The 25,253-nt window shown below is 36.8% G+C and overlaps 5 protein-coding genes across 5 annotated transcripts; 2 read left to right on the plus strand and 3 right to left on the minus strand.

The window, feature by feature from the left end:
• Window positions 1-62: 62 nt before the first annotated feature.
• Window positions 63-365, minus strand: GCK72_013930 (uncharacterized protein; the record flags this gene model as incomplete). Its single annotated transcript, XM_003107783.2, has 2 exons — window positions 63-210; window positions 256-365. The coding sequence occupies 2 exons, from the start codon at window positions 363-365 to the stop codon at window positions 63-65; spliced, it is 258 nt and encodes an 85-aa protein (XP_003107831.2).
• Window positions 366-1,500: 1,135 nt separating this feature from the next.
• On the minus strand, window positions 1,501-2,591 carry GCK72_013931 (uncharacterized protein; the record flags this gene model as incomplete). Its single annotated transcript, XM_053730065.1, has 4 exons — window positions 1,501-1,683; window positions 1,729-1,880; window positions 1,926-2,064; window positions 2,109-2,591. The coding sequence occupies 4 exons, from the start codon at window positions 2,589-2,591 to the stop codon at window positions 1,501-1,503; spliced, it is 957 nt and encodes a 318-aa protein (XP_053584837.1).
• A 1,133-nt stretch (window positions 2,592-3,724) lies between these two features.
• On the plus strand, window positions 3,725-4,250 carry GCK72_013932 (uncharacterized protein; the record flags this gene model as incomplete). Its single annotated transcript, XM_003107865.2, has 3 exons — window positions 3,725-3,764; window positions 3,812-3,912; window positions 4,137-4,250. The coding sequence occupies 3 exons, from the start codon at window positions 3,725-3,727 to the stop codon at window positions 4,248-4,250; spliced, it is 255 nt and encodes an 84-aa protein (XP_003107913.1).
• Window positions 4,251-4,603: 353 nt separating this feature from the next.
• On the minus strand, window positions 4,604-24,838 carry GCK72_013933 (uncharacterized protein; the record flags this gene model as incomplete). Its single annotated transcript, XM_053730066.1, has 33 exons — window positions 4,604-4,707; window positions 4,758-4,828; window positions 5,017-5,291; window positions 5,684-5,743; window positions 5,906-5,965; window positions 6,079-6,407; window positions 6,455-6,591; window positions 6,644-6,741; window positions 6,940-7,012; window positions 7,438-7,502; window positions 8,059-8,222; window positions 8,270-8,304; window positions 8,781-8,852; window positions 9,104-9,251; window positions 9,381-9,497; window positions 9,591-9,790; window positions 9,840-9,982; window positions 10,087-10,209; window positions 10,427-10,852; window positions 10,935-11,057; window positions 11,293-11,614; window positions 12,564-12,661; window positions 13,643-14,151; window positions 14,201-14,414; window positions 14,464-14,720; window positions 14,771-14,891; window positions 15,106-15,242; window positions 17,361-17,480; window positions 23,932-23,998; window positions 24,049-24,115; window positions 24,167-24,338; window positions 24,386-24,496; window positions 24,541-24,838. 33 exons carry the CDS (start codon window positions 24,836-24,838, stop codon window positions 4,604-4,606), a joined length of 5,316 nt encoding a protein of 1,771 aa, XP_053584838.1.
• Window positions 13,264-14,146, plus strand: GCK72_013934 (uncharacterized protein; the record flags this gene model as incomplete). Its single annotated transcript, XM_053730067.1, has 3 exons — window positions 13,264-13,326; window positions 13,383-13,510; window positions 14,029-14,146. The coding sequence occupies 3 exons, from the start codon at window positions 13,264-13,266 to the stop codon at window positions 14,144-14,146; spliced, it is 309 nt and encodes a 102-aa protein (XP_053584839.1).
• Window positions 24,839-25,253: the final 415 nt, after the last annotated feature.

A 25,253-nucleotide genomic window follows, 5' to 3' on the forward strand; every position in this document is an offset into this window, starting at 1 on the left:
TTAATGATTTTTCATCTGAGGTAGACATGCTGGCTGCTGTAAAAACGTTTTAGTAAACTTTATTATGCAATATTGAATCGTTTGTGCCACACATAGAAATGAAGGAAACCACAACTTGGTATGACATTAATAGTTGCTAATAATCCATCATGTCTCTCGAAATCTAATCCTTCCGAACAGTCCATAGCGTTGTGTAGTCTGTTAGCAAATCTGAAAGGAAGACGACAATGCTTGCCGATTCAGAAGTTTACTCACTCTTTCTCATAAATGTAACATTTTTCTCTTTTAGTTGGATCCCATGGTTTTGCATTGAATTCGGAAATGAATCGATCTCTGTTCAAAGCTTCTTGAGGTAATTCAACCATTTTGAGAGCTACCAGTGTCGTATTATTTCCATTTCTCCATTGATTGATGAATTCAATTATTGTTTCGATTTCAAAAATTGGGTGATTCAAAAGCAAGAGTTTCCCTTTGAAACCAAGCAAATGTTCTATTTTAACCCATTCCGCCTCATCAGAAATTAGTAAATCAGATTGGAAGATATTCAGATTTGGGTCTACTCGCCCCTGAACTTTTGAAAATATTCTAACATTTTTTGTCGGATTTTCTATGTTATTGAAGAATTCTGATAGTTTTTCAGAGGTCACAGTTTCAGATACAATTTCTATGTGGGAAACTGATTTAAGACATGTCTCAGTTATGAATCCTTTCAGATCATCAATCAAATTCAAATCCAACACGAGATATTTTAAATTTCCTCTTACTAAATCCACAATGTAGTTGGTTATTTTGAATCCACTGTTAAGGATATTACTGTATAAAATACTACCGTTTTGGTTATCAACACATCTGATAAAATGTAATTGTCTTTTTTCATATTGAGACATCGAAACATACCTGAAATTGTGTTCGACTCCATCAATATTCGCTGTGAATCTTCGCCCTTTACTCCCAACACAACTTTGATCAGACTTGAATGGAATCGATATTTGATGAGTTAAAGACACAAATCTTAATCGGAAAACCGGTACCTTCGATATGTAAACATTTGTGGAAATTCCCGGATAATCAGTATGAAAACGTATTTCTTTGATTCTTTCTTTTGACTTTTTCGAGCAGAATGAGAGAGAAATCACTTCCATCGGACACATTGAACTGATAATTCGAGAATATGCGAGGTACGGTAATGAGAATAATTTCATCGTGTCTGAAAAGTGTGGAAAGCTGAAAACTATTTACAAGAGTAAAGAATAAAGAATAATAAGTAATGGAAGAAAAAGGGAATGACGAAAAGATGACTGCGTGGATCGATAACTCAGAATTCTGTGAGTCAAGAGAACAACACACAATAAATGTGCAGTTGTTACACTAGGAAGACGTGGGAAGGTCGTGCAGAACAAGGCGTGCGGCAACGATTCGGCGGACCGAGAGAAGTTTTTTGTATAGAAAATATTTATTTTATTCAGATTTCGTTCGAGTTCAGATGATTCTTCCTCATCTTCAAACTTCCATAGCCGTATCAGTATCATCATCATAATCATCTAGATCATCGTCGTCGTAGTCTTCTTCCTCTTCCTCAAGTTCTAGAATATGATCGAACATTGCAGCACGAGTCCACGTATTGAAGCAATTTTCGGCAAGAAGATTATAGACATTGCTTGTGTCACTCCATAAAATTGACTCCTGGAAATATGAAATGTGGCAAAATATACTCAATGTCTAACATACCAAGAGCTTTCTCATTTTGAACTTTTCCGCCAACTTCACAGTGTCAACCGGATTTTGTCCTTCGTAAATTCGCTTTCTGATAACAAAATCTTCATATTTCGCCAGAACTTCTTTCATTTCCCAGAACAGAACCAATTCGAGAACCTCTCCCACTACAAGACACTTGAATATACAATACTGTAACTCATGAATCTTACCATTTTCTTTATCGAATGCGAACGGAGGATGCAGAAAATTGAACAGTTTGATCAAACCAGGAAACAATTTCGATGGAACGACAATCGCAGTTTCATTTTCTAAGCGTTTTCTCAAAACTGAAGAATTGAATGCAAGAATCTGAAAATTATAACTATCTGAAAGTAGAAAAAGGAAGAACTAACTCCAGAATTCGCGAACAATTGCTGTTTTCCATCTTTCGTACGAAACTCAGCATCGAGCCATTTGTTCTTCGAATCAAAGTTGATATAAATCTTTTCTGGAACTCCAACAGCTGATTTACGAGTAATTTTCAGTTCAAGTTTATTGTATTTTCGTGCTTGTTCAAACGGATCCATTTTCCAAAGAATATCTTTTCGTGAAAAGTCTACTTCATTCATGAACTCCTTCACTGGAGTCTGTCCTTCTCCAGTAAACTTCGTCTCGACAATAGAACAGTAGTGCCATTTATACGGCTCAAAACGTTTGGAATCCCCAAATTCCAGCTCGAATTGCCCCATTGCAGTATTCAAAACTGTCCAATATCCATTCCAAGTGATACCAAGAATCTCTCCGATTCGAACACGAACTCTTTCACCAATCGCCGAATCGACAGGCAGTTCGAGAATCTTGCTCATTACAGGAACTTTCCAGAAACTTTCACTCATTTTTAATTCTAAAATCAAGAAGATTTGTGTCCAAAAGATCTAAATCAATAGAGTTACCTGCTATCTTTTTCTCGTCTAAGTATTCTGAACAAATCTCGAACAATAATTGTTTTTTTCAATAATAGACTCCAAATGGAACATGGCGGATTTTTTTTGGTTATTGTGCTGCCACGTTTTCTCGTGAGATTTGTCTCTTTCTAAAGTGCAAAACCAAAAATCCCAGATGATAACCAATTCATACCCTCCTTCCAAAACGAATTCATAACTTATGAACATTCTCCGAAATTCTCTAAATTTGTACAAATCTCCGAATTCTTTCATCCCGTTTTCTCCACAATCCATCAACATTCCATTCATTTCGCTTTCTTTTGTTTCACAAAATTTCCGCCCACTTATCAAAATTTCGAAATCCTATCGAAACGGAAAACGATAAGAATCTGAACATAAGCTTCCTTTTCATTCCAAAAATTTCTATAAATAAGGTCAATCTTTTTCACTATTCAGGTGTTTGACGATTCACAAAAAAAAAACCGAATTTCCGAAATGAGGTTAAGAAGTTGTCCCCCTCTTCTCGTTTCCCTCATCTATTCATCTCATTTGCATTTGTTTTTTTTCCCTCATCGTTACCGTCTCTCCGTATTTTTGTGTCTTTTGATTCAATTTATGACTCATTTCAATATATTTTGTGAACACAAGAAGACAATCTTGTTCTCTTTTCTCAGCCTCAAGACACCCACAAAACAAACAAATAAACCAATGGGTTTCCTTCATTTTCTCTCTTTCATTCACCTCCAATTCTCGAGTTTCGTGTCTCCTATCCAAAAATGAAAAGAAGGAATCAAAGTTCTGTCAGTCAATTTTCAGATTAACATGTTTCAATTCTTCCATTTATTCCGTGTAGCATGTCATCCCTCTCATTTTCCTCAACTTCTGACTCATTTCTTTTCCTCCCACTCAGCTGTTTCACTCGGAAAAAATAAGAAAAAGTTCAGTGATAACAGACCGATAGGCGTGCATACCTCCATCAAATAAATACTTCCACCCTTCCCCTCTATTGACATTCCATTTCTTTCATTCCTGTCTTCTATCCTATTTCTATTTCCACCTTTTTCCAAATTTCAGTTCGATTCAAAATGCCAAACTGCCCAAATTGTGAGAAGCCAGTCTATTTCGGTTAGTTATTCCAGATCAATAGCGTTTCTAATTCTCAGTTTTTCTAGCTGAACGTGTGTCATCTCTTGGAAAAGATTGGCACAGGCCATGCTTGAAATGTGCAAATAAAGCATGCGGCAAGACGTTGAGTGCTGGAAGTCATTCAGAGGTAACATATTGTTGTTGTTTGGAAGTTTTTAGGAAGAAGACTGTTTTGATTTTCTGTAAATCGTAACGTTCGATAAGAACTATTCGAAAATAAGTTTATAGCGAAAATCATAAATTATTGACGGATTTTGAATACCAGGTACGGGAGTCTAGCATGTAAACAATACTTTTTCAAAAATATTTGGGAAATAAATGAGTTCTAACTCAAACTTCAAAAATTTTCAGCACGAAGGAAAACCATACTGTAATCGTTGTTATGGAGCCCTTTACGGACCAAAAGGATACGGTCACGGAGGAACAGAATCACACACTTTCCTTCATGGAACAACTGGAAAATAATTGATTTTTATGTAATTGCTGTTACCAAAGATGCTCCGAACCCTCCTACTAATTGCATTGCTTTCTGTTCTCAATTTCTCAAAATAAAATATATTTACTGTAAAAAATGGTAAAAATTTAACACAAAACATTTGTGGAAAGGACTGAAAGAAGAAATGGAGACATGTAAAAGTCATTGTTGACTAGGGAGAGAGGAAGAAAACGAATAATATCGGACACCCGATAGTTTCTCCATGCGATATTTACAAAAAAAGAATGACGAAAGGAGGGAATCGGTGAGCAATTTTAAATTACAAAAATGGAAAGAAATGTTTTGAGAAAAAGGGGAAAAAAGGAGAAATTACGATGGCAATTTAATAAATATTCGGATCATCGTACCAATGACGACGTTGATCAGTCAGACCAGGAGTGTATGAATAACGATTGAGAGCGCTGGATGTATCACGGGTTGTTGAACCTGGAAAGAAATAATTGAGAGGGAAAAAGGGAAGATGGTAATTAGAATACCTGGATATTTTCTGTATTGGGCAACATATGGTTCACGAGTTGTTGAAGTGGGATTTGAGGAAGTGTAAGCTCTGTAATAAACAAATCGATTTTTACTAACAGATGCAATCATTTGCAGCTCGACTTGGTATTCTGCCAAACCAGAGGTTGTTCTAAGATCTCATAGAACCCTCGTGTGGCAAAATTGTAACGTTAAACCGAGATCATGAGCTATTCTCTGGTTCAAATCAATTTCGTTTTCAAATATAATTGCACATACCTTGAAGAGTTATAATAGTCAGAATGTCCAGTTCCGGTGGTATCACTTTTTCTGAACAAAGACTTGATTCTATCGATCGGCGAACTTGGTCTCTTAAAATCTCTGCTACTTGGAGTGTCATCATATCCATTTGTAACCAATTTTCCATCAGCTCCCATTCGTACTTCACTCGTCTTTCTTCGATTGAATGACAGCAAAGATCTCTTTTTCTTTGGATTATCCAAAGCAGATGACGTGGTGTCAATGGCACGATTATGTGGCCCGACAGATGCAACCTTAAACAGATGGAGAATGTTTCATGAAGTGTGTTGAAATAAAAACAAATAATTAGGATGATTGTGTTCTGTTACTGTGAGTATTGAAAAATGAATGAAAACTGTATGAATGAATGGGGAGAGAATGCTCATATCACACAGTGGTAATGGAGATTCCATGCTGGAAAAATAATGGAAAAGAGTGTCACACTGAAAATTTTTAAAATGAAATTGAAAAAAAGCCATATTAGGATTGAGTACACAGCTTCTGATTATCTCCCCGACACCTTTCTCCCTATTACTTACACGAAGCTGTCTGCCATAAAATGAGGTATCCTAATAAAAGAGAAATTAATTATTTTAATAGAAGTTCCCAATAAGATTTCATTTCGAAAACTATTCAGAGTGCTTACCTGTCTTTGCGGCGAAACACTTTTCTCCAGAGACAAATGACGACGAAGACGTTCGAACACCTGGAGAATTGAACGCATGCTTAGAAGAGAGAAAAAGAAATTCATGCTGAATTTCGGTGGAAGGGGGGAATACCAGGGAAATAACATGAGGGGAAGAGGTGCTCCAGAAACTAGAGAAGATCGAGAAGGGGAAGAATGAATTGAGGGAAAAGAGTTACTTACCGAACGGACACCACTACTTGGTTCATACGAAGATTCAACGCGTGGTTCAATATCAGCACTCTGGAAACATACGGGTTATGGGTAGAAGTTGAAGAGAAGATCAAGAAGAAGTATCAGTTGAATTTGTTATAGATTTCATTATTTATTCAAGTGGTTATTCACTTCAAACTGACCTGCTTATTCTTCAAAATACTTCTTGGCTGACCATCTTTCTCCATTGTTACGTTAGATCTTCCATTCGAACTGTCATGATAGTTCACGTATGAATAATCACCAGCACCATGAGTATCAGGAGTGGTCAATCGAGTGAGCAAGTTACTTCCATACTCATAATCTACCTTGTTTCTATCCATGGATCTTGATCTATGATAGTTACGACGATCAGCGTCTGTCATAGCAGAAGCAACACGTCTTGCAGTTGGACGGAAACGATTTGCCATGCTTGATGCTTGATTGTCAGCCAATGCACTCGAGATGGCATAATGATCGTTGCTCGGAGTTGCTGAAAGTGAAAACAGTCACAATATCAACAATAAAACGATAACCCACTTGATCTTCCATCATATCTACCATAAGCAGTTGAAGACGATGTATAACTTTCTTCCGGACGTCTTAGACCAGTCACAGGTCTATCACTTGTTGATGTGTAATACGAAGAAGGACGGTATGAGCTTGAACCAGTACTTCTGAAATAGAATCGAATGTTCGAGAGATGATTTTTACGACTGAAATACTAACGGGTTTGAATGATATGTGTTTCTCTCGGCGTCCCGTTCAGCCCGTGTTTTGTAGACTTCAAATTTACGATCATTTGCCCACGAGTTTAGTGTTGGTTGCTGAAACAAACTGCGTAAAAACACATTTTTGAATAATTTGGATGCTGGTACTGAACAATATTCGTCTACTACCACATTTACAACAATTAGTTTGAAATACCAAAGTTATATTCTTGTTCGTGGAAGGCCTCGGAATAGCTTAAAATAAATTCACTGCTTGAAAAGTTAACATTTACGATAATAAAAAGAGAAACTCACTTCGTGCTCGAACTTTCTGGTATAACTGGGACTTGCATTTGAAGAAGTTAAATAACTTCTATCGTAGGACGGCCTGAAAATCAAGTTTCATTAAAAGTTAAAGGTGAATTTCAATGGAAACCTATAAATATATCTCATGTGCTTTTTTGAGTGCTGTCTAGGAATCGAAATGGGGAAGAATAAAAACGAGACGGATGCTCGATGGACTTTTGTTTTTTTCTCAATTGAGGGAACATCTTGTTCCACTTCTTTTTGCTTCTTCCCGTCCAATCTCCGTACAATCGGATTATGTTTTCTGTGTTGTTATTGGGAGTGTTGTCAACAGAAAAGAGATTCAAATAGTCTCTCTGATGCTTTTGTGTCATTAATCAGGGTGGTCAAAGTGATACGAACTGATAATGATGAGAGAAAGGAGGAAATGATGTTAAATGAAAGTGATATAGAGATAACCAAAATAATGAGATCATTCGGAGAGGAAAGTGATGAAAAACGCATTACCTGCTGGCATCGTGTGGATCATAAGATGTTGATTTGCCACGATCATCGCGGGAAACGGCGGCTGTCTGGAATTTCAGAGAATAGAATGGGATAAAATAGGGGTAACACAGAGCAGTGGTCTATATGAGAATTTACACGAAGTTGTGTATATCAAATGCTTAAAATTAAGCAGAAGCCAAATTCTTGAATACCAAGATTCAAGAGTCAGTAAACTCAAAAACCTATAACCGGCGTTTACCAAAAATTCTAAAACTTAAAAAAGAACAAACATACCCAATCTTGATTGTGAATAAGCATGAATAATAACAAAATGGTATACTCTAACAGTGATTTAAAACTAAAAAGCGACCACTCCTCTCATTCAAAGTACACTGTGTTCTTCTTCCTCTCCTCCCACCCAAATTCTTTCTCTTTCTCTCTCTTCCTTTTTTCTTTTTTCCTTCCAAATGCTTGTTCGCGCTTAGGCGTGTTCTTTTCCGATGCCATACAAAGTCTTTTTCTCTCAAACACACAAATGTATGTTTGACAGTCAACCAATTGTTCATTTGAACCACTTCATTTCGCCTAATTAGATGAGAGAAAGACAGCGAAGGAGGTATCGTTTTCTGTTTCTTTACTTACATATCGACTCGTAGGCGACATTGGACGATATTCACTATCACGATGAGTACGGTAGCTATCATCATGATAACGTGGACGAACATATCCGAGAGCTGATGGAGCAGTGACTCCAGATGAGTGATGAGAGTAGAACGGATCAGAGGAGATAGGCGAGAAGGCACGGTCTGAAAATTACTTGAATGATTTCAAGAAAATAATCTTGGATTCTCACCTTCATATGGATCGACAGATGGCCGTTCCAGAGCTCTGAAAATATACAATATTTATGAATCAATACTTCTAAACTTTCACAATGAAATCCTGACTCAAGCTTTTAGAATCAGAGAAAACTGAAAGTCAATAATAATTCCATTCAATTAGAAACTGAGTGAAAAGTTTCGAGTCAGTAGACGTCAAAAACAGAAGAAAACTGAACCGTAGTGCTTCTTCTGCCGTTCCAATCGTTCGATTCCGCTGTCTTCTTTCTCGATTTTTTCTTCTTATATAGGCCGAAGCACTTTCAAAAGTGTCTTTTCCGTCTGATTCTTGTGAGACTATTGACGACGGAGCAGCTCCTTTTGTCACTCTGGAAACAAACAAAAACGGCTCAATTGGGTTAGAAGAAGCCACATTCACAAAATGAATTGGGTCAAGAAATTAACAAAATAAAATAGACAATCACAACCACAACCACTGAACCAAAAATAAAAGATGGATGAGTGATAAAACGGAAAACAACTGACGCGTTTATCCGGCGGTACAGATCCGATGCCATATAGGCGGACGGACGGAATAGAAGGTTGGTTTGTGAGGTTCTGGAGAACGGTAAAAACTCAGAATTACAAGGGAATAAAAACAAAAAGAAGTTCGAGGAGGGGATAGAAATTTCTTGTTGTGTTTAATAATTAGAGCTGAAAGTTTATTTTCTAGAAGTATGCTCATAGTGGATAGGTTGATATCTCTATGATCCCTTCTCATGTCACAATTGATGAGATTCTAAACATCAATTCTGTTAGACTAATTCAATTGTGAACTGTAATAACATGAGGTTTTCTATGTGACTTACCTTCTTTCAGAATTGATTTCACTATCCTTCAGCTGATCTTTCAGTTGAGATTCTGTCTTAATCTCTTCTTTTTTCTCGGCTGGCTTCAATTTCAGTTCGGCAACAGTCACTAGATACTTTGCAGAAGCTCCTGGCACCGGTACTTTTTCTAAAAATGAGTATATTATTAGGTGTTCCATTAAAACTGATAAATATCTATTAGATAGTTAGCCAAAACTGAAATTAAAAACAGAAGAAACTGATAAGAATTGTTTCGAAAAAAACAAGAAGCACACACCTGGCGTCGCCTGTATAACAGTAGAAGTTTTTGGCGATGCAACTTGATATCTTGGATTTTGAGAATTGGGTGAAACAACAGCAGGTCGAGTAGTTGTATGAATCACTGGCACCACAGCTGAGATTTAGAGGCAACACGGTTAGGAAACAGAATGTTGAAGAGAGGGGGATAAGCTTAGAAGCTACTTGTCAAAGGGTATTGTATACTTACCACCGTCATCTCTTCTGACTGCAGCAATGATTGGTCGCTTGGGCTTGAAGTTCTCAAAGTCTGATCCTTCTCCAGAATCAGTCTCCTCAACTTCCTCTTCATCCTCATCCTCTTCTTCTTCATCGTCATCGTCAATATCTTCTCCATCTGATTTGACGACGATTGGAGGAGGAGTACGTGGTGGAACACTTCCGACATATCTGAACATACTCGATTAGTCCGGAAGCGTTTCATTCAGAATCAACTAACGAATTTCTCGGTTTGTCTCCATCCTTTGGCTGCTTCAATAAGTCTGCTTTCACCTTTTCCATTCTCAATTTTCTTCTCAATTCCACATCAATTCCACGTGCATCCAGCTTGTTGTTAGGATAGGTTTGAAGAATTTCCTTTGCCTGAATATGATTGAGTTAGTTCTAAATCTAATCTGTTCACAGATTTCTGACATCGATACAGTGCAGTCAAATTCAGAGAAAAAGTGAAAAAAGAGAAAACATGCTTTGTCAAATAGGAAAGGAGACAGCTCGGCCGAAGGTTGTGGTCCACCAAAGAATTTTCGTTGCTGTGTTGGAGATTCACATTCCGTTGACACACCACGACCATAGTTATTGATGAGAGTGTGCTAAATAACGGAAATGAATGAAGAGAAAGTGTGTGGGTGAGTTAAATGGAGAAGTGGAGGGAAGAAAAAGAAAAAGGAACTTGCAAAGAAATGACATTCTGATTTAGGTTGGGATCATTTGCATGTGTGCAAATTGAATCGATTTGGGTTCAAAGGAGTTGTCCCAAAACCCAAATCGACCAGAAGATTCTCCGTTCAAAAAAAGCAATCTATTTACCTGGTATTTTCCTTTACTCTGTCTCTTGATGAGTCCACGATCGAACGCATCCAAGAATTGTGGAGAACTTGACGGATCTGGTGGTGGATTGGCTTCGAGATTCTCAGAAGTAGGAACTCTTTTCATATCTTCAGGAGCCTTTTTCTCCACTTCATCTGCCAATTCTTCCATTTCAGCATCACTATAATCTTCATCTTCATCACTTTCCTCTTCGACAACAATCGTTTTCGAACTCTCTGGATTCTCAATAATCAGTTTTGGCGTCTTTGGAACCAATTCATCAGCCACTGGAGTCTTCTTTCTTCCGTCTTCATCAGAACTATCATCTTCAAATGATGTATCTTGAACGGTTACTTCAGTTGCATTGCTTGCAATTGATTCCTGCATGCGATCATGCTCTGGCTCCTCATCCGGATCGAATCCGACCTGAAATCAAACAACGGGATAAATGGATTTTTGGAATCATTCTAAAGGAATTCTCTAATCATTCACTGTATTTCATGCACACCTCTACTGAATGCCATGGTCTTTCTGTCATCTTTCTGGGGGGTGATGGTACTGCTGGAATCTCTTCTTCAGCCACTGGATCTTCTTTCTTCTTCCTCGTAAGAGTATTTTGACGGGAGAATGTCTGAAATGTGTTAGATTCATATCATTCAATGTTATAATTGAAGTTTCAAGTGCATAGGTATGATCAAGGGATTTGTGAGGAAATCGAGCACATGGAGCATCTACGCTCTACTGAACTGATATACTCAAAAATATGGGTTGATTACCAAAAAATGAGTTTTTCATTTTCAGAAATATTTTTCATTTGCGTTCAGTAGAGCGCACTATTTCATTTTCTAGCTAATCCAAAATATTACCTGTTGTTCTACAACTTTACTTGTCTGCTTCTGCACTGGCTCTGGTTGAGCAGCAATAATACTCTCGAGAAGTTCTTTAACCATTGGTCTTGTATCATACAATGGATGAGCCTTGATTCTTGCAATGATATTCAAATTGACTGGTCCTTTTTCCATTTGTTCAAGTACTTGGTTCATCAACATGTTCAACGAATCTGTCTCAATTCTATAGGCACTTGCAGTCATATGTGGACGAGTACGTGGTCTTTCTGGCTCCGAAGTCTCTGGTTTATCCTTAACAGGAACAAATGAAGGAGCACGTGAGTCCGCTGATTTCGACGTTCTGAAATTAGCATAGTGTTCAACATTATCCATTCGTCTGGCTGCTCGCTCGTTTCCAAGAAACCAAAAATAACTGCATCCCCCCGTTTCTCTGCTCAGTTGTTTCTCCTCCTCTCACGTCAAAAATTCGTATAGCAACAGCATTTTTTTGGACGTTGCCCTTCATTTCTCCCCCAGTCGGATTTGTTGTTGTGGGTATTGAATGTTCTTATTCTCTTGAAAAAAGGCCTCCTCTCACTCGTAAAAGAGATCAAAGTGTAACGGACACGGATTTACAGAAAAAAGAGTAGGAGAGGGGCCTAAACACTGTAATCTCTTTTTGAGCGGCCGCGTCCATTTTTCTAGTTAATGTACCTTTTCTATGATTTATTCTCTCTTCTTCTGCCCACTCTCATCACATCATTTTATTCAACTTCAATCCCCATTTGACACCTCTTTTCCAATTTTTAAATTGTTTAATGTTCAGTGGTGTAAACATCAACTGTTCAGTTTCATTTCTAACATTTCAGTCTTTTTGATTTACAATGTAGAGACACAATCTATTATGAAATTATCACAAAGTTCAACATCTTGTTATCCGTCATTAGCTTACATGCTTATTGGACTGGAAACAAGATTTTAGAAGACAATCTCATAGCTAAAGTATGTCATAAAGTGTAAATTATGCTCGTGGTCACAAAATTTTGAAACGAGTTGAGCATGATCTTTCAATTAGATTTCGGCTAACGATATATAAATTCCCTTGTTTCAATATTACAATATCCATATCTAAAGTTCAAAATAGTCAAAAGGTTGACTTGCTTCATATTTAATGTTCATTACCTAAAGTACACGATCACTGACATCAATATCAATAGCCCTCGTCTACACATAAACTACATTTTTCCATTAAATTTAACACCTGTTCCCTTGTGACTTTTCCCATTTCTCGAAAGATCAACTCCACTTACCCTCTAGCAGTTTTCGGGTCTTCCGGTTGTTGCTCTGGAGACTTTGCTTTCTTCTCTTCTCTTGTCTTAACCACTTCGGCACGTGCGGCTGCAGCTGCCTGAAATTAATTTGATGACAATTGGGTTTACATTTGTGATTCATCAATTTTCGAAATTATATTATGAAATCCATGAACCAATAGGATCGAATCATCTAAACCGTAAAAAACGTGACGTACTCAGGTTCAAAGGAGGATCAATTTTTGTCTAGTTTCCATACGAGAATCACTTTTTGAGACTACGTTTGGAACAGGTCATCTGAATCATTAAACACTCCCCCCAAATGCATAAAAAGTAGAAAATGTTTCGAAAAATGTCGTGTGTTTGTAGATATTCGAAACGGAAAGCAATTTCGTGGAATTTTCTGATTTATTATAAAAACTGTCAATTGGTTAATTTCTACACAAACCAGTATTTGAAAGGAAATTTTATAAACTTTTGATTTTATTTTGTTTTTTACTTCTCATCAAAAACTTCAACTATGCTTCGCCTTCTTTAACATCCCATACCCCTCACTCTTATACTGAAGATCAACTTTCATCCACATCTCATTATTCCGAGTCCAAAATATATCTGAATTTGCAGCACGTGATCCCCCTCTTCTAAATAACTTCCTCCGCATAATCGGCCTACGTGTTCGCTGACCCTTGCAAAACCAAACATGAAGTCTACAGTATTGTCTCTTCTGATTCTTTTGGCACTGATCTCGATCGTTTGGTCAGAGGTAATACCATTCAAAAGAGGGAGATCTCATTCAATTATTCATATATATGTTTTCAGATGACATGTGCAGAGCAGTGTGCTGAGAGTTACTTGGATACAGTACGACAACATCCAGAATACACATCAATTCAGTTGAAGACCTCATCATTGAAATGCATTCAAGACTGTCATGATGCATTCAAAAAGTGATTCCATTTCAATCGAAAGAAGAAACAATTCATCTATTTTTTCTATTATTTTTGTCTCATTTGACCCCATACAGGTTACTGCCAAATCAATAGATATGAAACTATTTTCCGATAAATAAACGAGCAAACCTCTTTTTCTTTTTTCTGTTGTCCGAGTCTATTCTCGATTTGACGAAGTCTCTCCAATGGATCATTTGGATCTACAACCTTTGGTTTTTCCTTCTCTTCCCTCACTCCTCTTAATGATTTCTCCGCAGTTCTCATCTCTGGTTGTTCTTTTGCCACTTTTCCAGTCAACTCATCAGTTTTTCTTGCTTTTGGTGGTTTCACTGGAGAGTTATCATTAAACTCCTCAGCCTCCTTTCGACGTCTTCTGAAGTCTTCAATCTTCCGGCGTGTTTCAGAAGACAGATGTCCAAACTCCATGAATACGTCTTGTTCATCTGCTAGATCCTGTACAACCATAGTCTCTTCCCTCTCAGTTAACGGAGTGTGATCTATGATTTGATTTTCAGGAAGTTCTTGAATGACTGGCATGTTTTCTTCGAGATTCAGCCACCAATGAGATGCAATGTCAAAGATTGTCGCTCTTCGTTCTGGATTCACTCGGAGCATATTTCTGATGAGCATTGAAGCAGCTGAAAAATAATTATCGATTGCTTGAGATCCCTGTTGAAATAGACTTACTTGAAGGTGTTTCTGGCTCAAAGTATGCTCCTCTCTTGATCTGTCGAACCATTCGATTGAAATCTCTCCCATCAAAAGGCATACTTCCATAAACTAATGTATAAAGAAGAATTCCCAATGACCAACAATCAACTTCTGGTCCTTTATAAGGAGTTCCATTGATAATTTCAGGTGAAGCATAAAGAGGACTTCCACAAAATGTGGTCAGAAGATTCTGGAAATGTCAGAGTTCAGAATTAGGTCATATGTTAACAAAAGCTCACCTTATCAGCAAAATAGTTGGACAACCCGAAATCAGCAATTTTCGCATTGTTATTCTGATCTAAGAGAATATTCTCCAATTTTAAATCTCTGTGCGCAACCCGATGTTTATGGCAATAAAGTACTGCAGAAGTGATTTGTCGAAATATTCGACGAGCTTCTGCTTCCGGAAGAGATCCACATCTGGAGACGTAATCGTATAGTTCTCCACCGCTAGAATACTCCATTACGAGAATGATTTTGTCTTTGTTTTCAAACACTGAAATTCACAATTCCAATCATTTTCCCATTCTTTTCAATTATAAATACCTTCATAAATTTGAATGATATTTGGATGGTTTAATGCACTCATTATACGAATTTCCCTTCGAATTCGAACCAAATCAGCCTTGCTCTCGATTGCACTTTTCTTGATAAGTTTGACAGCAACCTATAAAACAGAATACATCTCTTTTTTCTCAATATTTCTATTTTTGACACCCAAAAATCTGACAGGGCCTTGATTTAATTTTTGTTCGTTCCCACAAAGAAGAACGAAAAAGATTTCAATTTGATCCCAAGAGACGTAAAATCGACGACAATAAAAAGTAGATTGACGTCTTTGAGAATATGCCAAGTGTTAGAAAAAAAGCGATGGAACAAACCTCTCGATCGAATTTGTGATCGTAGGCCAACGACACTTTTCCATATGTTCCAGAGCCAAGTTTCTTTGTGATCTCGAATCGATGTTTCTCTTTTTTGGTGGGACTGCAAGGTTCAGCACCTGACATTGGATGGGTACCTACAAAAATGGAATATATTTTATTTGAATACTCGTTGAATTTCAGATCTTCTTACTGTTGTGAATGCTTCAATAACTTTTAAAACTTTGACAGTATCGAATCACCGTTTTTCTACACTAAAAACCCTTCACTCAGATTAGAATTTACCATAAATATATTTAGAGCATGTTGGTTCATGAGTAACAACGCAATGATTATTATTGCAATCATCGACACATCGATCAGTTGATCCTTGATCATTCGAAGAAATTGCTCTTCGAACACATTTGACAAGTTTACCCGCATTACAGAGAAATGAGCTCAACGGCATTCAGAAGACACTGGAGAAAAGAAAAGGATCTTCGGAGAGAACAAAAGTAAATCAGATGGAGCAAAAAAGACGAGAAATCCAAGAGGACAAGACCGATAAACGGCGGCGGTTTATGGGTTTTGAAACGAGAGAATGCTGAGACAAAACTCGCCATCAGTTGAAGGAGAAACGATGGAAAATGTGAAAATAAATGGCGAGATATGGCCATAAAATGATACACCATATGCCGATAGGTGATACACTAATTTTTGATTTTCATAAATATATAGTTTTATTGGAAAATCTTACTCATCAGTATTTGTGGAGTTTATTTGTAAGTGTCAAAACAACTCAAAAAGAAGTTGGTTGCAAAAAAGAGACTGAAAGTTTTGTTCCAAAGTTTGACGAATGAGGTGATGGATGAGCAAGTCGCCTCTGAGCAAACTTTCAAAGAAGAAAAGAAAAAAGAAGACGTTCCGAAAAGTCATTGTTGGAAATAAAGATGTCCAAAAATAAGTCGAGATAGTCCATGATGACGTTTGACCCAGTTTAGTTAAACTCTTTTTGACTCATAAACTTTTTAGCTGGTCCTCTCCGTTTTCCGGTCGGCCCTCCTCTTTTCTTCCGCCTCTTTTTTTGGGTGGGTGTCAGTTTGTCCGCAAAAAGAAACTTCTTTGCGGGAGCATCTCTCATCATTTTTGGCAGTAAGAAGAGCAACACAAGAGTTGACAATAAAACGTCTTTTCCTCAGCAACCGTCTTCTTCTTCTTTCTTCTCAAGGGAGTTCGCGCCCTCATCCGAAACCAGCACCCACTTCAGAAAAAATGACGACTAGAAGATGGGTGAAAAAGAGCAAAAAAGTTGGCTTCTTTTAAGAAAACGACTTCAAGATATATGTCACAAATTAGGGTCACATGTCGAAAAAGAAAAGACAAAGAAAAAAACGACCTTTTCATGGGTGTTTTGGATCGAAAAAGGGGAAAGAGTCGAAAGGAGAAACGATTTGTCTTTTCTTTTTCGGGTCGTGTGCCTAGGAACAACAGATTGCAAATTCTGAATATTTTAGCAGGTAACATTCGAAATTTTCATTCGAAAAATAAACAAATTGAATATTCAACTCTTGTATCTAAATCTATGGGATTCGGTACACCTTCAAAGAGTATGTCTGTCTGAGATTTCTGCAAAATCTGAGTCAAAAACCATTACTGTTGAAATTAGTGTTATCAAATCTCATTAAATATTATTCTCAAAGACTCATAGAACAAAAAATGCCAAGAAGCATGCTCATATTTCAGTATTTCCATACTCATTCTACAAGTGCTTTCGGTGTTTTCAAAACGTCATTTAGTTTGTTTTGTTCATTGCCAAAAGTAGATAATGTCTTACTAGAAAATGCATTCCAGCCGTCTGCGAACGTTTCTTCTATTCTCGGAACGAACCATCTTGTTTTCCAAAGTTTTCTTGAACTTTCCGGTCTTTCAACCTTCTCTTTTCCCCTCTTCTTCCAATACATTTTTTGAGGGATTTCGTGACAAGAAATATCTATTCTTCGTACTCTTTCATCTCATTCTACAACTCTTCTAACAATGATTTTGAGGGCGGAAACCACTGGACACGAACAACTGTCTCTCCACTCTCTCTCATTCATATCCTTTCTTCTTTTCTACTCTTTTCCAATACTCTCGCAGTCATTGATTTATCTGACACAGAGGTTTCGCGGGTCCCTTTTCTCTGAGTTTTTGAGGACTAAGTGTTTCGTATTACACTCAATTCTCACCCTTTCTCTCTTTCTCCTTCGACTCAGAAAATATCTTTTGACACTACTCACCGGGTCCATAACTGTTCGTAGCTCCACCACCATTTGATCCAAACGGTCGTATATTCGATTGGCTGATACGTGCCAGTCGACCCGATCGAGACCCCGAATTACCGACGGGCATTCGTCCTCCTGAAAACGATTTGAAAATTATAAAGAATGCAATCAGAAAGTTGGAAAAGTTGGAGAATTGGAAACGAGCTACAAAGAAAAGAGAGTTTCCGGTCACTCGTTCTCTCTTTTTTCTAACAAAAATGTGTACACATTTGTTATGTAAAAACATGGACACAGTCCCTATTCGCTACAATAATATTCTTTGGAAAGGGAGTCTCACACTTTACAGTTAGGAGGAATGAAAAAGAAAGGGGCTCTTTGTAGAGAGATGATGTCATGAGTAGTCATCTGATTGTCGGGAGGAACAACAAGTTCTGTGAGGTGGAAATCGATATCCAGATAGGATGGGACGGGGAGCAAGAAACGACGGGAAGGGGAGCTTCTCACGATCCGAAACTAAATGAAGAGAGTGTGTAAAGTGAGGAGAGAACAGTGATAGTAGAGGGCAATGGGTCAGACACCGATGAACAGAAAGATATGACTAACTGGTGGATGGGAAGCAGGTCCCCCAATCAACTGAAATTACGTAATTTTTAGTTGTCTGGAGGTATCTCATGTCATTCCACTTTATCAAGAATCAAAAGATTTTCTGAACTCAAGACACGAAGTTTGTTCAAATCAACTCGTGATGCTTTATGAACTTGTGGCTCAGTGTGAAATTGGTTCGGCGATTTGAAATCCAGAGAAAACCGAATATATCTTACAATTAGTAATTAATTTCAAAACAGACACAGAGTAAAGGACATTACGGAATGAAATCGTTTGATTTATCTATTTTTTTTAGATTGGGAGGCTCTGTTCGAGCCAGTTTCCTTCCAACTATGTTATTATAGCATCATAAAGTGTTTTTTTCTAAACTACAGTACATGACTCGAACCCCTTTTATTCTTAAAATAGTTAGATGATAATTCCACAAATATCAATAATTTCAAATACGACGAATCTTAAGTTTTGCATAAAATACCATACTCCAATGAATTCTAATCCTCAATGCTGTTTCAGACAGTTAATTGATAATTGGCGAAATGATTAGAAGTGTAAAGTGTTCCAATTGAAAGACGATCACTAACGAAATAACTAACAAAGAAAGAGAAGAAGATAAAATACTGAACGATTGAATTGGAGAAACAGAGATCGAGATCTAAAACACAGGAACCGGCCTTTAGGTTAAGAGAGGAACTCGACTCAATCTCACTATCCTTCTCTTCTTCTTGCGTGAAACTTTCTTCCTCTCCCTCATTTTTTTGCTTCCCAGTTGGCAAACACTATTGCTCTCTGCCATCACCACGCACTTGTATCAAGTATCCAGGTGTACCAAAGTGACGAGAGAATAGAAACGAACAAAAAATAAAAATTCATGCTTGAATTGAGTTCCGATAAAGAACGTCTTAAGGAAAGCGAGCGGGAGAGTAAAATGAAAAGATCTTCGAGTTTATGAATCACAATGGACGATTTGCGGGGACAAAAAGACATGCGTCAATGAGGGATGAAACGAAACGAAGAGAGAAAACTTCAAAGATGATGAGTGTAAAATTGTGGAAATGTTTTGAAAGATGTTTTCCGGAAAAGTAAAGAAAATGAAGTTTTAAACTCAAATTACTCATAAAATCTGTCTCAAAAGTAGTGAGGTTTGGTGGTTTTGGTGAAGATTTGGACAGATAGTGTTTAGAAAGATAGGGTTTTAGGTGTTTGAGAGTTGGAAAAGGCACACGTACTATCATAGTTACAAAAAATTCAAAAAAACTTGGTTAAAAAACTGGTAAAGGTAAAACTAGCAGTTTATTATTTCAAATTGTATTGGACTCTATGCGAACAAACCACCTTTATCAGAACTTTATTCGCATAAAAACTGAAAACTCATGTCAGACATAATTCTGGGCTGGATATTACAAAAAAAATTATATGAAAACAAAACAATTCCCACTATTTTTAAAATGAAGATATCCGAGAACAGTGATCTGGATGTAGGTGGTGCGCATTTCTAGCTCTATTATACAACGCGTTCTCTGTAAGACTCGAGCAACGCGTGCCCTAGGCTTAGATCTTTATATGATCATGTACTATGAGTGTTGTGCAACACGTATGCACAATATTGGGTCGCAGCTCCGGGTTACTGTAGTACGGTAGGTGCTCATAGGTCGAAAAATGAACTTTTTGAAAATTGATCGGGGAAAGCTGAAATTTTCAGCATATATTGAATAGGAATAGAGTATTCATTTCGCAAAGTATCAAAATTTTTGAAACTTTTCCAACCGAGTTATGGTCAAAAAACACACTTTTTTGACAGATTTTTTGAGAAAATCCAAAATTAGGATTCTTAATCGAAATTTCCCCATTCCAAAACTTTTATTTTCACATTTGTTATTATTTTTCCTATTAATCAAAAAAAAATTCATTAAAAAAAACCTCGACCAAAGGGTTGAAATTCGATCGAGAAAAAACCAAAAAAAAATTTTTTTTGAGATTTTTTAAATTTTGTTTTAGAAATAAGTAGTACTTGTAAATTGCAACATTTTTTGTATTAACACTTATGTTTTTACTCTTTACCATCACATAGAAATCTTGAATTTAGTAAAAATCTTCAATTGAGCGGCGTGTGATTTCCAGCTGTCGCGTAAGAGCGGCATACACAAAATAAGTGTTTTTGTTCGAGTAATTTTATGATTGGGCTTTGTTTGACAATAAACTGCTTACTGTAGAAGAAAATTCGGTACGTTTTTTCATTCACACAGTTGTGCATCAATTCAATTAATATCTCACATGAGAATCTCTTGCGTTGGGATCCGCAGATCTTGATATTTTTTTTGTAAAAGACATTACTTAGTCTTACTAAAAAACTCCTTAAGTAGTAGCGGCGTTCTCCCAAGTTTTGCTAAAAAAATCAATTTTTTGTTTTTTTGGAAATTTTTTTAGTCGACTCACTTTGGCTCTTCATAACTTCTCACATTTTCTATATTTTTAAAAGATTTTTTTTTGCAAATGATTGGTAAACCCATGTTCTTCATTTTTGCTCATTGAATTATAGTGCTACTACCTTGTCGGAATGAGATAATTTAGGAACTACTTTTATTTTGGAAAAACGTTATAAAGAGACCGAGTCCATTTGATCATTTGACGGATGATGCAAGTTCACACACTCAAATATAGATCAAATCAAAAAATAAGATTTACTTTGAATTTTAGACTCCTTTACAGGTTATTTAAGTATTACTATCCTACATATACTCTACTCAACAGAAGAATTTTTTTTCTTCCTCTAGCCCCTTCCAAAACCACTTTGCTTCGCCTTGGTTCTCATAACATTTCCCATTTTTATCACATTGACTCCTTTCTCATACCCGATTCACCCATTGTTAGAGATCTCGGTCTTCTTACCGACCCTAAACTCAAGTTCCGCTCCCATATCACCCGCACTGTTAATCTTTCCCTTCTTAGGTCCAACCAACTTTTTAAATCCTTTAAATCTCTCTCTCCCAAATTCTACATTTCTTTGTTTAAAACATATGTCCTCCCTCTCCTGGAGTACTGTTGCACTGTATATTCCCCTCCTGTCTCTAGTATCCTTTCTCACTCTCTTGAAAAACCCCTCCGTCTTTATTCTCGTAAAGTCCTTCAACGTTGTAATATTTCATATTCTTCCTACCCCCACCGGCTCGAAATCCTTAACTTATTCTCCCTCCGTCATCGCCGTCTCAAAGCCCAACCCCTTCTTCTTTATAGCTTTATTAGCGGTGCCACTTATTTCCCCAACCTTAAATTTCATGTCAAAATCTCTCAATCACTTCGACGTCCCATGACCTTAATTTGTTGCCATCCCTCTATCCCCGATTTTTTTGCATCCACCATTCCAACTTGGAATGCTATTACTGCTAATGTCCCCCAATTCCTTCCTCCATCTAAATTCGAAACTCTCCTTAACTCCTCTATTACCCGTTTTTAGTATTTTAGTTAATTGTCATACTCTCCTCTCCCCCGGTTTTCTTCTCTTCCTTAAACTTGCTAACTCCATTAATTTTTCTCCCGGTTATTTTGCCCCCTCTTCCAATTCTCACACATTTTCCTTCATTTTATTACTAGTCCATCTCGTGAGGGATGTATCTAGTCTCCCCTTTTTATGTATTCCTTTCGTTATTTTTTTCTTCTGTCAATAAATATATATAAGAATCGTTCGACCCTCTGTTTTTTTTCCAAAACTCAGATTTGGGTCATTTATTATTTTTTTAAAGATGTCAACAAAAAAGTGTTTTAAATTGAAATGGAAATCAGGCCACTGTGTTCTTTTTCCCATCACGCGACCTAAAAATGAAAAAATTCAGAAAAAATCGGTTGTAGGATAGTAATACTTAAATAACCTGTAAAGGAGTCTAAAATTCAAAGTAAATCTTATTTTTTGATTTGATCTATATTTGAGTGTGTGAACTTGCATCATCCGTCAAATGATCAAATGGACTCTGTCTCTTTATAACGTTTTTCCAAAATAAAAGTAGTTCCTAAATTATCTCATTCCGACAAGGTAGTAGCACTATAATTCAATGAGCAAAAATGAAGAACATGGATTTACCAATCATTTGCAAAAAAAATCTTTTAAAAATATAGAAAATGTGAGAAGTTATGAAGAGCCAAAGTGAGTCGACTAAAAAAATTTCCAAAAAAACAAAAAATTGATTTTTTTTTAGCAAAACTTGGGAGAACGCCGCTACTACTTAAGGAGTTTTTTAGTAAGACTAAGTAATGTCTTTTACAAAAAAAATATCAAGATCTGCGGATCCCAACGCAAGAGATTCTCATGTGAGATATTAATTGAATTGATGCACAACTGTGTGAATGCTGGAAATCACACGCCGCTCAATTGAAGATTTTTACTAAATTCAAGATTTCTATGTGATGGTAAAGAGTAAAAACATAAGTGTTAATACAAAAAATGTTGCAATTTACAAGTACTACTTATTTCTAAAACAAAATTTAAAAAATCTCAAAAAAAATTTTTTTTTTGGTTATTTCTCGATCGAATTTCAACCCTTTGGTCGAGGTTTTTTTAAATGAATTTTTTTTTGATTAATAGGAAAAATAATAACAAATGTGAAAATAAAAGTTTTGGAATGGGGAAATTTCGATTAAGAATCCTAATTTTGGATTTTCTCAAAAAATCTGTCAAAAAAGTGTGTTTTTTGACCATAACTCGGTTGGAAAAGTTTCAAAAATTTTGATACTTTGCGAAATGAATACTCTATTCTTATTCAATATATGCTAAAAATTTCAGCTTTTCCCGATCAATTTTCAAAAAGTTCATTTTTCGACCTATGAGCACCTACCGTACTACAGTAACCCGGAGCTGCGACCCAATATTGTGCATATGTGTTGCACATGTCCTCATAAACGTTCTTTGAAAGTTTCAAAGCTGTAGCTAACTTACACGCCCTAGGCCCAAACCTACAGTGACCATACTCGAGTCTTACAGAGAATACGTTATACAACTATTTTTTATCAGAACCTTCCCAGAACTGTATCTTGACAGTTTAATTAATTAGACATGAATTCATTCTTGTACTGATGCTCTCTAAATTTTGAAGGGATAACTTTTTTGAAGGTGTCAGTTTGTTCTACAATGGAGGATGCCTGAGTTGAAAAATGATAGCAGATATCATATACTTTTCATAAAGAAGCATTGGAATTAAAATGAACATGTCTACCTAAAAATACATGTGCGGTTTGAAAAAGTAGGGAATTCTAACAATACTTCGAAATTCTCTAAACCTCAAGCAATGAGAAACTGAAAAAATAGAGGAAACATGATCGAAATCATGTTTTGAGATGTACGCGGAAACGCACTGAGGATAGAATGAATCAATGTTCTCTGGACAAAAACAGGATAAGAAAAAGGGGAGGAAGAGCCGCAAGAAGAAGAAAAAACTGTGTAGGCTATTATCTCGTAACTGATCAAACCTCTCTCAGTCTCTCCAATATTTCTTCTTTTTTCTGTCTTTCGGCTGCAAATGTTTCGATTGCTGATAGGAAAGGGTGAAAAAGAAAAAGACAGAGTGGGTTCTTTTCTTATACTTCTTCTTCTTCTTCTCTCTTCTTTTCATCAAGGTCCCTTCCACCCTTCTCTTCTGAACAGCACAGGTGACACCCCCGAAGAAATCAGAAAAAATAGTATGCGGATCGGAGAGACCCAGGCAATTCAACACATTGGAAATCCCGATAGAAGGCGAGAGAGCTTTGTAAAACGTGCTCTGATGTACAGCTAAAGATGAGAGACGACTGGAAAAAGGAGAGAAATGAAGGAGACAATTGGAATCAGTTAGTCTGGTCAATAAAAAGAGAATAAGTGACAAAGTGTGATGACATATTAACAATGGTACTTTCTATCTCCGGGAGCACACAAATTAATGCGGAGAGAAAACAAAAGAAGAAGCTTGTTTCACTGGTACTCAGACAGAACTTTTGTGTACAAATGACGTGAACTTACCAGATGGATCAATGGTCACACTGAATCTTTTTACGGATGATGTTGGTTTCACTTCTTGATTTGTTACCTGAAAAATTCAGACTTTACTTTTAAAAAACTGTTCAAAAATGTGTGTACCTCCCACTTGATTCTCACATCACTGCCACTTAATCGTGCTTCTTTACAAGATTTGTTGTCCAGTGATCTAGCATTTCAAAATTTTATAAAAGGAAATATAAACTTCGTGAAGGCTCACCGAGAATTCTCATTTTCCGTATTCTCCATGGATTCTCTTCTGGATACGGTAGTTGAATCTTTGATTCGATGTGCCGATGAATTGTTGTTACCGTATCTTTTCATCAACGAATCAATTGTTGGTGACATTTCTCGCGATTTTGTTCTAGCTAGTAGTTCTTGGGCTCGTGAACCTGAGAACTATTCTTTTTTTATTATTAGATATTTAAATCCAACTCACTCTCTCTACTTTTTCTACCATCATCTAAATTTTCCTTCGATTTATTCAGATATTTATTCATTAATGCATCTATGGCCGTGTCTCTTCCAGTTGTAGTGGATGGAGGGATCACTGAAATTGTATTTATTGAGGTTTCCCTTAATCTCCCAACTCACTGTAAGCATTAGTTCTTCTCTCACTTATCCGATGTCTTAATCGTTCTGCTCTACTCCTCTGTGGTTGCTTCGGATCGGCAGGAGGTCTTGAAGCAAGTGTACCATTACTACTCCCTCCATATGCATGTGGTACTGCATACTCATGTGGTGGAGGACTACTGATAACTGATGTTGCCTGAGAACGAAGACGATCGATCTGTGACGTGGCATCAGGACGTGTCCATCCAACTGAAGATGAGAGTAATGCTGGAGATGTGATTGCACGGCCGTATGTCCCGTACCGTTTCTTCGAGGACATGCCTGTAGTTTGGGGAGATTAAGGAAGGGGGAAAACAATGAACGCGGTTCGAAAAACAAGGGTAGAGCAAATAAATAAAGAAATTGACAGAATCAAAACAGAGAAAGACTGTTTAGAGATGACTAGTACTAATTATACAACTTGAAGTCTAGAAAAATCATAGTCATGGCATATAAGTAAGTGTATTCAAGCTGACACAGTTGCAAAAAGAAAACTAACAGAAAAAAATCTTGATTGAGTAAACTACCAATCTTTTGGAATAGTTCTTACCGTAATCCCCTATTTCATTTTTATGAATGAATTAGGAGGCAAAAATATCAGTCATTTATAAATAAGTTTTTTGAATAAATAAAAACGTATGCCAATGTGAATCCAGACTTTCTGTTGATACAAATATTTATATTACAGTCAAAAC

The sequence above is a fragment of the Caenorhabditis remanei genome, chromosome IV, assembly GCF_010183535.1.
Source record: "Caenorhabditis remanei strain PX506 chromosome IV, whole genome shotgun sequence".
Classification (NCBI taxonomy): Eukaryota; Metazoa; Nematoda; class Chromadorea; order Rhabditida; family Rhabditidae; genus Caenorhabditis; species Caenorhabditis remanei.